The sequence below is a fragment of the Phacochoerus africanus genome, chromosome 13, assembly GCF_016906955.1.
Source record: "Phacochoerus africanus isolate WHEZ1 chromosome 13, ROS_Pafr_v1, whole genome shotgun sequence".
Lineage (NCBI taxonomy): Eukaryota > Metazoa > Chordata > Mammalia > Artiodactyla > Suidae > Phacochoerus > Phacochoerus africanus.
Window position 1 is genome coordinate 61094775 of NC_062556.1, and position 15385 is coordinate 61110159.

Genomic DNA, 15385 nt, shown 5'->3' on the forward strand with positions numbered 1-15385 from the left:
TTTGTTCCCTCCTCATGGAAATGTGAGCAATTTTTCAAGTCAAGAAACCTCCGTAGGTATCCTTGAAATGTTTTATCCATTATTTGTACATTTAGGAGGAAAAAGAGTGATTAATGATTTATTAAAATTTCATAATGAGAAAAACTCAAAAAGTCTTTGTAGGAAAAACTTTCATTTGATTTAGAAACCGTATTTTTTACATCCAAATTAAAGTCTGCAGGGATTTTTTACGTCAAACGAGGAGACTAAATTACTCATTCAATGATGACAAAACCATTGAGCCCATGATAAAAACACCTATGTAAATACAAATTTACACATTGGACAATGCAAATTTGTCTGTTGTTTTCATATTAAGAAAAAACAGGAGTTCCTGTTGTGGCTCTGTGGTTAAGGAATCCAACTAGGAACCATGAGGTTGCGGATTCGATCCCTGGCCTTGCTCAGTGGGTTAAGGATCTGGCATTGTCATGAGCTGTGGTGTAGGTCATAGGTGCGGCTCGTATCCCGCATTGCTGTGGCGGTGGTGCAGGCCGGCGGCTACAGCTCCGATTAGACCTCTAGCCTGGGAACCTCCATATGCCTCAGGTGTGGCCCTATAAAGACAAAAAGACAGAAAAAAAAAAAGACAAAAAGAAAAGAAAAAACAGCACACGAAGTTTTTAATGTAAATGTTTTGTCTAGGTTGAAAAGTACATGCCTGCAGTGAGGTATCTAAATTTTAACTATGCAATTAGATCTTTTTAAAAATACAATATAAGCACTCTTGTATAACTGGGATCCAAATCAAGAAAGAGATTACTAGAATGCCAGAAGCCCCCTTCAACCTTCTGGGCACTACCTCCTAGAGCAGCATCATGGGGATTTGAAACATCATTGATTAGTTTTTAAACTTAAAGATAAATTATATCATAGAGTATATTCCATATTTTGTTCTTTCATTCAGTATTTAGCTTATAAGATATTGAGTATAGTTATAATTCATTTGTTCTCTTTGCTTACAGTTTGCCATTACATAAGTATTCTACCATTGATTTGCCCTTACTAATGTTTACGGATATGCGGGTGTGTCCAGTCTGGGGTTATTTTCCATGGTATTACTCTGAACATTCTTCTACCTGTCTTAGACCTGGTAAACATTGTTGAATATATACCCAGATACAGAGTGGTTTATATGGCTTTAAACTCCCGTTCACAAGGAGAGAGGGTTCTAATTGACCTACCTCCATGCTAACACTTGGTATCATTTTTTTTTTAAATTAAATCATTCTGATGTATATATATCACTATGGCATTGTGGTTCTTCCTAAACTTACAAAAACAGAAAGGAATAACTAATATTATTAAAGTATCACTTGAGGTATCTTTTTTTTTCTTTTTCTTTTTTCTTTCTTTCTTTTTTTTTTTTTTAAGGGCCCCACTCTTAAAAAAAAGTTGGAAGTTCCTGGGCTAGGGGTCAAATCAGAGCAGTGGCTGCCAGCCTGTGCCTCAGTCACAGCAAGGCTAGATCTGAGTTGCATCTGCAAACTACAGCAGCTTTCAGCAACAATGGGTCCTTAGCCCACTGAGCGAGGCCAGGGAAGGAATCTGATCCTATTCAGATTCTTAACCCACTGAGCCACATCGGGAACTCCCTCATCTGAAGTATCTTAAATGCCCAGCTTTGTGGTATTATTTTTTTTATTTAAATGATGCATAAGGACAGCAATTCTGAACTGTTCAATAATATATTAGCTTGGAAGGAGATTCTTGATTCATCGTAATTCTAATAAATTTATCTGTGTTATTAACTGTGATAATTAAGAGCAAAGAATGAGAAATTATTAGGACTAACGTGAGAGAATGTTCCTGAATGTTAAAGGAAAGTTTCATGGTCAGAGTTCCCTGGTGGCCAAGTGTTTAAGGATCCAGCATTGTTACTGTTGTGGCAAGGATTTGATCCCTGGCCTGGAAATTTCCACATGCCATGGATGCAGCCAAAAAAAAAGTTTCATGGTCTATAAATAAACCAAGTGGTGAACCAAATAAATCTTCATTTAAAATTGAAAGGAATCTCAGTTTCCTCTGCTTTCAAGAAAAACATAGGAAAATCTTAAGGCAAATGCGCAGTCTCTGAATTTATTCTTACCCTGCAAGCAATTTTTTTTTTTTTTTCTATTTCATGCTGCACCTATGGCGTAGGAAATTCCCAGGCTAGGGATCGAATTGGAGCTAGAGCTGCTGGCCTACACCACAGTCACAGCAACCCGGAATCCAAGCCACATCTGTGACCTACACCCCATGTCATGGAAACACCAGATTCTTAAGCCCCTAACCAAGGCCAGGGATTGAACCCGAATCCTCATGGATACTAGCTGGGTTCATTACCGCTGAGCCATAACAGGAACTACCCATCCCCTTTTAATTATAAGCCCTGAAGCCTTTGAAATGAATAGCTACAGTTAAAAAAAAAAGAAAGAAAGAAAAAAAACCCACCACTACCACAAAACAAATACTTTGCACCAAGCTAATTATATCTCTAATTTGTTTTAGTTTGTTTTAGGGGTTTTCATTCATAAATTATTGAGTGATTGTATTTAGAGCTCACTTTCTCTGGGTTCATATTGTTGCTGTGCACTTAGCCAACAGTGTTTCATTGGAGAAGTTACTTAACCTGTTCAGAATTTAGGTCCTTGATCTATATATAGCATGGAAATAATCATAGTACAAATATCATATGGTGTATTGGACTGGGTCTTTTAAGAAGCAGATGCCAAGGAAGGGTTAAACACAAGAGGATTTTATTAAGGGAGATGCCTGCAAGAGAAAATGGGCAGGAAACTGCATAAGGCTGGAAGAGCTGTTGGCCATGAAGCAAGCGTGACCCAGAGTGAAGGAGAGAGGAAAGAAAGGTTAAGTGGCGGTGTTCTCCCATGATGTGCAGTCTAAGGAAGGGCTAGCAAGGGCTGCCAGGAACCTTGTCTTCCAGCGATGGGCCTGCTTTAGTACCTCTCCTGCACTCAGGCATCGGTTGGGAAGATGCAGATACACCCAGTTAATTACACTTCCTGTGTTTTGAGGTCTAGGAGGCATGTTCTCGTGGCCACAACAAATGATTATTATGGAGCTGAATTGACAAACTCCATACAAAGTAATACAAACAATGTCTGAATCATAGACATGAATTTATCTATTTATTCACATTATTCATCATTGTTGTTAATAATCAACACATTAATAAAGGAGACCCGTGCAATCTGAATGAATTATTTGGAAGAAAAGTATAATAGTGCTGCAGAGAAGTTGAGAACCCTGATGTTTATAGTTGACTTGTAACTAACTAAAAATCTTTAGTACACTCAATAACATATGCATAACTGTTTTTCTTCTACTATTTTCTGTTGGTATGTATTGCCAAGTTCCTAACTTAAATTGGAATACCTAACTCTAAACTACTCTATTTCTGCATAAAGGAATGGGTTCAAATTTGTTTTAAAAATAAAATGACTTATTAATATCATTATTCTTGTCATGTTCAATTGATTATCAGTATCAAAGAGTTGCATTATTTATTATCATTGGAAGGACCTAGTTAGCAATTGTTTGGTCTACTTTTTTTTGCCGCCCTGCAACATGTGAAAATTCCTGGGCCAGGAACTGAATCTGGGCCACAGCAGCGACCAGAACCATTGCAGTAACAATGCTGCATCCTTAACCTACGGCACCACAATGGACGTCTTGATCTACTTTTTAAAATTGTTTATTGGGTGAGCATAACCTTGGGTATAACCTGATATTCCTTGAAACTCCTTTTGTTTGGCCATATTCTCAGTATGAGAAACTCCTTTTATCTTTTCAAAGAGTTTTTGTTGCCTTAGAAAATTCAGAGGATGCACATGGAGAATTGTGATATTCTGCTGAACTACAGAGATGGAATATTACATTAAAAATAATGTGAAAATGTTTCATTAAAACTCTCTGAGGTCACTTTATTATCATACTTTAAGCAAACATATTACTCAAAGGAGAGTCTTAGACAGACGGGATGGAATTCCAGGGAATGGCCTCCCATCTCTTACTTTCACCCCAGTTGTTCTCTCTGTAAATACAAGTCTAGTTATTCTTCCGTGTGTGTTACCCACATGCCTTTGCCATTTCCCCTCCTGAGCTGTTACCTTTTGCCCTTGAGCTACGTTAACCTCATCACCCAAGACCTATTCTTACCTTGATACTTCAAGGGTTAAGTCAAACTGCAACACCTTTAGTTTTTCCACAGGTGTCTTCATCCAAATGAACTTTGCTGTAAGCTCAGTGTTTACCATTTGTGTTATTCCCTCCTCTTTTCCTCTCACGTGGCGTGTACCATTCCTTCCAGCCATCCCTGTGGCAAGCCAAACATCTTCATTCCTAGTGTTGTGCTTTGGCCACTTGTCTTTATGCTACACCACACTGTCAGGAAAATAAGGATGGCGACATTGCTGGAATCGAATAAGAACTTTTAAATATAATAAAATGTAATGAATGAATGCATGAGTGAACAAGTTAATTGATATATTATATTCCCAGGTATACAGTGAGCATTGTGAGGACAGGAATTGACTCTTCCACCTCCTTATAAGCACAGTCACGTAGTATAGGACTGGAATATAACTGGAGGCACTTACTACATCTTTGTGACCAGTTAATCTAAATATGTGTACTAACTTGATATTATGTGACATATATATATATATATACACACTTATTTTGTAGCCCAATGTGTAAAAATACATTACTATGATTCATCTATATACTGTTTGAAATGAAATACATTGACCCAGATAATATGGATTCAGACATATGTGTAATTTAGCAAGAAGCGGTAACAAAGTGGGATATGCATTAGCTTTTTCTAGAATATAGGTAAGTGGTATTATAAACACAATTTTTGGTTGCAGCCTTTGAGAGAATAACAATAGAATAGTCTATATCGGCATGCTAAGTGTTTTACCAGGAAAAAAAATGTTGCAACTCTGTCAGGTTCTGTTCCAGACAAACAAAGAAACAAACACTGTTGTATACTGTTAAAGGTATGAAATTCTGAACTCAAATCTGTTCAAATAGTTGTGCTAGATGTTACTATGGCCAGGTTATTAAGTCAGATATCTTTCACTTTTCACTTTGTTAGCTATACTCAACGTGTGGTTGGAAATGGAATCAAAGCCCAGTCTGGAAATCCTGAAGTCAAAGTCAAAGGAATTGATCCTGTGATAAATCAGATTATTGATAAACTGAAACATGTTATCCAGGTAAGTGGAAAAGCTCTATCTGTTGGTATACTCAGTAGGAAATAGTAACTGATGACTTTCCATTGTATGTGAGCCTGTTAATCCTATCTGATAATCTTACCTAAAATTGAGTATTGGAATAAATTATTTGAATCTAGAGTTTTGGATATATTTGGTTGAGTTATTTTCGTGTACAGTCAATGTGCAACAATATTTTAATGGATGATAAGGTATTTAGAAAAGGGACCATAACCTCAGGATTTTGATAAATAGTGAGAATCTCAGGATGAGCTTCATCCCCTATGAATAAGCCTTAGACATGGGAACTATCGTGAACATTAAAAAAAACACAGAAGCGTGTGGAAGGTGCCAAATGCACCTTCCAGGCAATTCTCTGAGCCTTGCTATGATGTCTCATTTGGCTGCATTTTCAAGAGAAGTTAAGTCACATATTAATCATATGCATTTCTTGTGTTTATTTTACGTGTTACCTAATGATTATTTATGAAATACTTCTGTTTTGTCTTTAATAATATTACTTGAGTATATACTGTATTTAATACATGACGTATGAAACATGAAGGTTTCTGTCAAAGGGATATTTCATCAAACTATTTGATTAATTAAAGCCAAATATGTTACACATTGTAAAAATCACCCTCCCATCTGCATTTATTGGGATTTGGGATAAGAAGTCCTATTTTTTAAGCTATTAGTCTTTTATACATATTTTTGTTTTTTCTAAGAAAAACTTTTCATGGATAGTTGATACTTAATTTTTAGTATTCTATGTCGGAAACTATACCTAAACATAGTGCTGAGCTTTTCTTGATATTATTCTAGAGTCATCAGTATGCTTCTCATAATTATTCTGCAAAACAAGTTTAGGTGGGTCCAGTTCTTAGGATTCTGTTATCATGAGAGTTTCCACATCTTGAGCAAAGGATATATAAGCAGGATATGGGGCTTATGTCCAATACCATAGATTTCTCTGTTCCAGGAGGCAGGAATGGCTACTTTTCTTATTCTATGTCTGGTACACTGGGAAAACAGAGCTCTTACCCTGGGGTCTGGGGCGGCGGGGGGGGGGGGGGCGCAAAATCCAAAATGAGTTCCATTGAGAAAAGTATAAGAGAAAAGTGGTGCCATAATTACTAGTGATGTAATCCTCACAGCCTCTGGTGAGTTAAACCAATTCCCTCAAAGAGATACCCCCAAAGAAATGTAAATATGTGCCTGATGCTGCTAGTGGGCCAAGTGCTCAGACATTTCTTGGAAATGCATTGCTTGAGGTTGGGTCAGAAGCTAAGGTGACTGCACAGGAGGGATCAGAGTGAGCAACAGAAGCTTGGAACAGAGCCTGGGGCAGAATGGCTGAAGTCATCACAGAGAAAGCCAGCTGTCCTCAGAAGCAATGACATTAAGCCCATCAGTGACTGTCACTCGACCCTCGCAAGGAGGGCAGTCACTCTTCCTGCCAAATTTTTGGAAACTTGCTTCCCCATACTAAGAAGACCTTCAGGTGAAATTAATCTCAACTCAGTGAGACCCTAATGAGCATTCCGGAAAAGTTAGGATATTACTTTAATTCTTAAATTTCCAGTGGCTCAATAAACAATCCATTAGGAACTTGACGCACAAACTCAATGTCTAAGTACATGCTGATATATATGTCTTTGTTGAGGTTCCTCAGGAAAGAGACTTTGGAACAGAGGTGTATGTGCAGGAGATTTCCGACAGGGTGTGCTTGTGATTGGTAAAAGGCTGGAGGAAGGAGCAATTGAACTGTAGCTCTAACTGAAGCCTCACCTGAACTCTGTAGGAACCCTGGAGGTAGGAGGCCTCTCTCAGGTTGTCCTGATGTGAAACAAGGAGATGACTCTTTATTGCCCACATTGACCAGTGATTGGATGAGGGTTGCTGGGGTGGAGGTGGAGGATGTTAACTCAGCTGCGTCACCACCTCTCTGTCATCGGCAGCTGACCATATTCTCTGCTGCTAGAGGAACAATTGCCTTGGGCTAGGTGGCACCACACAGCGTCATGGGCTATAATACGGTATGTAGCTCTGGATTATTCAAAAGCTCTAGTGCACAACTGACCACAAAATCAAAGAGCTTTAATATAAATTGATTCCTTACATTGAAACTTAGGAAAATCTTAGTGGTCCCCAAAGTGGGGTAGCATTTCTCCGGGGAATGCACAAGCTGATCCCCTGGAGGACAGGAAGGAAATACAGAACTTCAGTGTATATTTATTCTGTCACATTCTTTCATTTTTGTTTATTCATTTATTTATTTTGGTCATGGGGAGGTGTATAAAATATGTAACAGTGCAATAACACATGCATATAGTTTGGAAATATATGAATATATGTGTTGAGTGGGTGTGTGTTCAAACTGTTTTAATGGTGTGTATATATATATATATATATGATAAAAACAGATGGAAACCTCTGTTGGAGGTAGTAAGGATGGAGCTGCTATATAAAAAAGAGTACACCGACCTAAGAAAACACATTTAAAAATTAAATCGATACTCAAAATATAGAGTATATTAAAAATTCGGAGGAAGGAGGGCATCACCAGCATCTTGCCCATTCAGCATAACATCTGTTCCTTCTCGCTTCATAGGTTTCAAAGCCGTATCCATTTCAAGGTGGCAGAAGCAAATAATTCCACTTTTTTTTAGCACCTGTGTTAAATCAAGTCCCACTCTTTCATCTTCATATTAGTGTGCAGATCTCCAATTATTCATGCTTAAGTTTCATTCTAGAGTTACAAGAGAATATCAAATAAAATGCTACCTTTGAGGTCTCTCTTTTTAAAGTCTACCAGGATGATATGATTGAAATTTAGATTTTTATAGAAGATAGCAGAAAGTCACATTTTGTACCGGTGTTGCTAAAATATTCACCTTTAATGTCTTAGAACATGTTCTTTCCTAAGACAGCTCTCCTGGAGATGAAGAGAAATTTTTGATTTTGCCAGCCTTCTGACTGCTGGTAATAGGTGTGTATCCTGACAGGGGTGGCTGTCGTGATCTAATATCAAGAGATGGTTTAAAAGGACCTACCACGGTGTCAGGTCTGGAAAAGTTCAGAAAAATGTCTTCTGTAAGTGAGAATTTATTAATTTGAGAGGAAGTATGGAGCAAGGGAGGAAGTAGAAGCAGGAACATATTTCAGAATCTGATCTGTAGATTTAGATGATCACATTTGTGTTTGGTAGTTTATTTTTTATTGGAATGGATATTAAATGCATTTGTTAGTATACTATAAAAATGCCGTCTCTCATCATAGGGATACACAAATGTTCCTCTTGTCCTTTTTGTCACATCTAAGAATAGGAGAATAAGCCAGCCGTCTTTATCAGCAAAGATCGTCTCCATGTATTAGCCACCAAACACATTTCTCCTTGGCCGGCCATGGAACACACCTTGTTCTCTACCCTGTAACCTCTGCAATTCGAGTCTCTAAACATGTGGGTGGGGATTTTACTTGCAAATGCTTCTTTTTTAATGTCTTAAAACTAATTTATTCACAATATGCAATTAATACTTACTGAATTCCCACTATGGGTCATATTCTGCACAAGGCATTGAGGTTAAATGAGTGAGCATACAGTCCTCCTCTCATGGGATTTATATTCTAAGAAAATGGAAAATACATTTCCCTGGAGCTGGCAAATGTGAACAGATCAAGAAACAAAACAGGTAGAGAAAAGCACTCAAGATGAGAGTGCTGGTGGAGGCCACTCCAGGGCAGATGCCTCCGGGGTTGATACTGCATGAGAATGAATCATAGGTAAGGAAGAAGGAATCATGGGAAAATCAGGGAGAATTGTGTTTGAGGCAGAGGAATACAATACTTTCAAAGACCTGCAGCAGGAATAGGTTTATTGTATTCAGAGAACAAACAGGAAACCATGGAGCAGAATGAGTACAGGAGAGAGAAAAACACGAACTGGATTAAGGGGAATCTGCTATGGAGTTTCAATTTTATCCTAAGTGGAAAAGGAAACCATTTAAAGGCTTTACATAGAGGATGATGCAATTTAATTAATGGTTTATAAAGATAATTTTGGCTTTACTGTGGAAAATAAACCCTGGGGAGCAAGAGTAGAAAAGGAAAATAACCCAGGCAGAAAATCATGATGATTGAAAGAAGAAGAAGAAGAGCGGATAATACAAGAAGTGGATAGATTTGGAAAAAGACAGCGTGTGGAGTTATGAGGAATTGATGGACTGGAAATTGGGGCAAGAGAATGAAAGTAAGGATGATCACTAGGCTCATGAGATCATTAATTGAGAAAAGGAATTCTGGGCCCAATATTTATGTCCTGCCAAGAAAAAAAAATGCCAGGAAAATTTAGAAATGAATAACTATGTGGGAGTTCCCACTGTGGTTCAGTGGATTAAGAACCCAATATAGTGTCTGTGAGGATGCAGGTTCAATTTCCTCACCTTAAGGCTCTATCATAGCCATGAAGTATGCCTCAGATCCTTTGTTCCTGTGGCTGTAGCCTGCAGCTGCAGCTCCCATGTGCCCCCTAGCCCAGGAACTTCCATATGCTATAGGTGTGACCCTAAAAATTAAAAAAAAGAAAATTAATAAAATGAAAATAAAAATAAATGGATAACTATGGATTATAGGTTGGTCCTCAGGGAATATCTCAGGTATTTCAAAGTCCCTTCACTGCCTCTGCAAATCCTTCTGAATTGGGAACAGCATTCTTGAGGGAAAAGAGAGAAGGCCTTTCCAACTCTCCTCCATCTCTGATTCTGGTGTCTTTCTCTAGACAAGCCACCATACGAACCCTGATAGGTATTTTCTAGCAGCTTCCTATCTTCCAAAACCTGTGTTTAAGGAAGACATTCCTTGTTCATTTGAAAACTACCTGTGATAAATACAGTGTAGCTCTTAGCCTTCCAGTGAGGAATTGTCTAAAGGAAGGAATTTTAATAGGTTAACATGAACTTTCATGGACGTTTGCATCATCCTGAATTGCCCATTGATCATAGATTAGAAACAGCACTAGATTCCTCTTAATACATCTGACAGAGGAAATGCATGAACATTTTTATTCAGGTCTTCTGTCCTAGCGAATTTATTTTGAAACTTCTTGTTCATATTGACTAAGTTTGTTTAGGGCCAAGTTGTCAGCAAAAAAAGTCACAGTTATGCAGCCATTTATCTGTAAGCATTAAATAGCATCTACCATTTTTCGAAGAAAATGGTGTCAGCAGTCAATTCTAACTGCTGAGCACTGTTAGTTGTGGATGGTAATGACCCACTGCTTAGGAATTATTTTACCTGTTTTCAACATGAAAGTAATAAAAAGTAATATCACAGCAATTTTCTATAATCCTTTTATTGCAAACCCAATAAATGTTAGTATTGTTAAAAGCAGTAGATTTAAGTTACATTTTATTTCTTCAAACAATTCCAATGCATGTAAGATATTGGTTTCTAGCAAATATTCATTTTTATAGAGAGAAGAAAACTTCTTCAAAAAATGCCTTCATTTATAAAACAAATTTGATTTTTAAATGTGAGAAAAAGCAATAATCATAACAATTTGCTTAAAACCATAAAATATGTACATAATATGTATTTCAGTAATCACTAACGACTGGCTTCAAGCAGAGATGGGAGACTTTCTTATTTTATATAGGGAAAAAACTATGCTAGATTGCCTCTTTTCTTTTATCTCATTCTGTTCTTAGGATACCAATATGATAAACAGAAACTTTAGAGCCATGACAGACTAAAATGAGATGCTAATTGAAATTTCAATGGAAGGTTATAAGGTTCATGTTCATAAATACAAAAAAAAAAGACAGGATTTTAAAAAAGTATTAGTATCTCAAAATTTCTGAATTCTGAAAACTGTCCAAACCTTTTTCATTAAATCACCGCCTATAAAACACATTTTAGTAACCTATTGTTTATAGCTTACAACTATGATGAAGAACCAGTTGGTCAATTCTTTTTTTTTTTTTTTTGTCTTTTGAGGGCCACACCTGCGGCATATGGAGGTTCCCAGGCTAGGGGTCCAATTGGAGCTGTTGCTGGTGGCCCACGCCAGAGCCACAGCAACTCCAGATCTGAGCTGCGTCTGCAACCTACACCACAGCTCACGGCAACACCCAACACCGGATCCTTAACCCACTGAATGAGGCCAAGGATCGAACCTGCAACCTCATAGTTCCTAGTCAGATTCATTTCTGCTGCACCATGACAGGAACTCCCAGTTGGTCAATTCTTAATTACAAACTATTTGGCCATGGGGTATCAACTGACTCTGAACTTCTTCCACTTCTACCAAATCTTTTCCTTGCTCAGGAAATCACCACAGCACCCTGACTCCTTCCCCCGATCCACACTACACACCAGCGTCATATCCCCAGGTTTACTATATTTATATTCCAGAAAGATAGTCACTTTTTGATTTTGAATTAGCAATGCAGTAGTGACCAAAGCCCATTTAATTTCTGGTTCAGAAGAAAGTATTTGAAATGCACTCAATAACTTCGAATGGTCATCTAATTTAGCAATTAGTTTGGTCCGAGTAAAGTCAATGGAAGTGTGTGGTATATAATGCACTGACTTCACTATCGGCTGTTTCATTAAAAAAATCAATTGTCAGCATAAAACCAACCATTTCAATTAGTGTACAGTCAAACAGAAATGAAAGTTTAAAAACTCCTTTTGAAGTAATGGTATTTGGATTGGCCACTGATTATTTATTTATTTTTACTTTTTAAAGGGTATATAGTGGTTTATGTTGGGTAAAAACATAATCTGACTTTGCATTTATCTGATGCCGCCACATTATCATCACCCATTAAGATTTGAGCCATTTATCTACCAGGTTTTCTATTTGTCAAACATATTGAAGGAATATGGGGCACTAAAACTTTCATACTCTTTATTAAAGTGTTTAGAACAAACGGCCATTTAAAGTCTAAAAATCTTTCATCTTTTCGTCTGAAAATAATGTGAAAAAATAAATAAATAAAAATAATGTGAAAGATGGCTTATTTCACAAAATGAGGTCCCAGGTTGTAGCCATCTCTTACTGAAATCAGATTTGTAGAGCATTATATTATAAACAATTCTCATTTATAAGTAAGGAAAATAATGGTTTTTGCAATTAGTGGGCATAACTTTCCATTTGCTAACTTACAAAACCTTTTTAGTTTAGCTAAGTCAAATTTTTTTTAAATTGCCACAATATCTCAAGGTGCTAATAAGCATGACTTTTAGTTAAAACAAGACATATGACTAAATTCCAGCTCTTGAGTCACTAGCTGTATGTCTGTAGTCACCTTACTTAACATTTTTAAGCCTCAAAATAATTTTGGTATATATCAAAGATAATGACACATATTGTAGAATGTGGAGAAAGTGGAGCCTTCAAACATTACTGGTGGAATGTAATATTGTGCAACTACTTTGAAAAATAGTCGTTTATGCAAAAGGCTAGACATAGAGTTACCATACGACCCAGAAATTCCACTGCTAGGTGTGTATCCAAGAAGAAAAGAAAAAAGAAAAAAAAAAAGACATGTCTACCCCAAAACTTGTGCATGAATATGATAACAGCATTATACATAATATCCAAAAAGTGGAAATAACTCACCTCCCCTTTCTCCCTTGATGTCTGGAAGTGTATTTTCTGTAGAGGAGAGGGGATTATAATAGGAAGGTTCCTGGCTCATAGCTCAAGCTAGAATGCAGAACAGAATGAACCATAAGGTAGGAAATAGAAGAACTGAGTGAAAAGTCACATCATGCCCTTCCTGTTTTTAGAACACTAGCCTGAAGGTACAAGCTACTCATGTAGAAAATTAGAGGACTCTTCTTTGAAGAAACTGATCAATTCTACAGCAAATAATTCCGTACTGAGTTTACACTCACTGAGAAGTGAATTTATCATCTAATCAAATGGTGGTGAAATCCTCTATTAGACCTTATGCCATTCAATATTTTCCAGGTAGCTTCTACCCAATATCAGTGTTCAATCAAGGATTACTGTGCATCAAAGTAAAATCTTTAAAAAATTAAATATATAAGCATAAAACAAAGAGAAAATATAGACAAGTATGAAGAAAAAAAATAGACAAAAGCTATATGAATATCCTCCCAAATATGAGAGAATAGATTCATTTTAATGTATTGCTTCTAAAAGATCAATAAAAGAATAAGACAGAAATTCCAAAAATTAAAAATATATAAAACATTTAAAATTCAAGAGAAAACTTTTAAATATAAAGTCAAAGAAATATTCTGTAAATAGTACTTATAATAACACACACAAAAGAGAAAGAGATAGAAAGTAAAATGATGGATTGTTAGAATTTTCCTTTAGGGAATCTTTGTAATAAGGATTTCAGAGGAAAGAATCAAACTAATAGAAGGAATTTAGCATATAAATAAAATATTTTTTTCAGAAATGAAGGGTCATGACTCCAGATTGAGCCCACCAAGTGAACATTACAATAAATGAACGCAGACACACACAACAATAATTATGAAAATTATAAGTATTGAAGAGAACATATAAAATCTTCCAGTGAAAGAAACTAATCAAAATACATACGAATGCCTACAAAGAATGAGGATCAGATTTGTAGTTTCTTATCAACAGGAATACTAGAAGAAAATGGAAAAGCAATACCTTAAAGTTATAAGGCCACTTATTTTTTGTTGTTGTTGTGGTGGTTGTTGTTGCTTTTTAGGGCCACACCCATGGCATCACTTATTTTTGACCTGAAATTCTCTACCTAGCTAAAATAACAATCAAGTATGAGGATAGATTAAAAAGACTTTCAAATAAGTAAGAATATACAAATTCATATTTTGTATATCTTCTATGTAAAATGTTTGGCAAAAAATAATTAAGAAATGAGCGGATATTGGGTCCAGGAAACACTACATTGAATACATGGGCAAGGATGACTGTGGGAGGGAATTTTGCAAGTCCAAAAAAAAAGAAAGTTACTAACTTCGTGTGTTGCAATGTATGAAAAAAAAAGCATTTGATAGACTTTTTTCCTTGTTTTTAAGGAAAAAAATTCGATACAGGGCAAACTATGTTACTTGATAGATAGCAATCATAGATTATAGGAAAGCAAAAAGCTTTACATAAATATATAATCATAGTACACTATTGCCCTGACGTGAATAAACATGACACAGCTATTACTGTAATCAAAACGTGGCTACAATTAAATTAATTGGATGGAGAAAAGAAAAGTGGGATGCGTTGGTGTGACAAAAAATCAATACATATTGTCAAGATGATAGTAAGAAACAGAAAAATTGACTATTTAATAAAGGTGTAGACATGTAAGGTTAATGCTAGTACAGTCAGTGAGAGTGATTATTACTGCTCCCAGGAGCAGGAAACAGTGTATGTATGAAGTGCTTTGGGTGTAGAAATGCTTTTTTTTTTAACAGACCTTTTGGCACTAGTCTTTTTTTTTTTTTGTACTAAATGCATTTATTACTTTGATAAATAGATAGAATTTTAAAAATTAAAGACAAACTCTGCATCATGTTTTAAGTGGTGCTGCTTAATCTGGTCTATATCTCAAGCCTCATTAGCTAATTCCCCCCCCCCCTTTTTATTTTTGCTTTTTACACCCCGAGGCATATGTTAGTTGCCAGGCTAGGGGTTGAATCGGAGCTACGGCTGCCAGCCTGCGCCACAGCCACAGCACCTCGGGGATCCGTGCTACATCTGTGACCTACACCACATTTCATGGCAAAGTGGGATCCCCCACCTACTGAGCATAGCCAGGGATCTAACCAGCATCCTCATGGATACCAGTCGGATTCCTTTCAGCTGCGCCGGATGGGCACTCCCATAATTCCTCCCTTTTTTATACTAACCTTACATCTACTCTTCCCACATACACACCCCTCATTGTATCAGTTCTTTTAAAAATCCCAGAATCCTTCTCACTTCTAGATCTTCCATTCTCTTAACAAAAAATTATTATTACTTTTACTTGGGAAAAAAGAACAATCATATCTCTTTTTCTCTGTAACTCATAGTCATCCATTAGGTCTTAGTCTCTCCTTGACAAAGAACATATGCAGGCTTATGTTCTTGGCACTCTGATGAGAGG

At 36.6% G+C, this 15385-nt stretch overlaps 1 protein-coding gene across 1 annotated transcript in view; it reads left to right on the forward strand.

Moving 5' to 3' along the window:
- GPC5 (glypican 5) overlaps positions 1-15385 on the forward strand; it is a 1373090-nt gene that overhangs the window by 449519 nt on the left and 908186 nt on the right. Inside the window, exon 6 of the mRNA XM_047756327.1 lies at positions 5147-5267. Within this exon, the coding sequence (XP_047612283.1) occupies positions 5147-5267 (121 nt within the window). The remainder of the gene's footprint in view (positions 1-5146; positions 5268-15385) is intronic.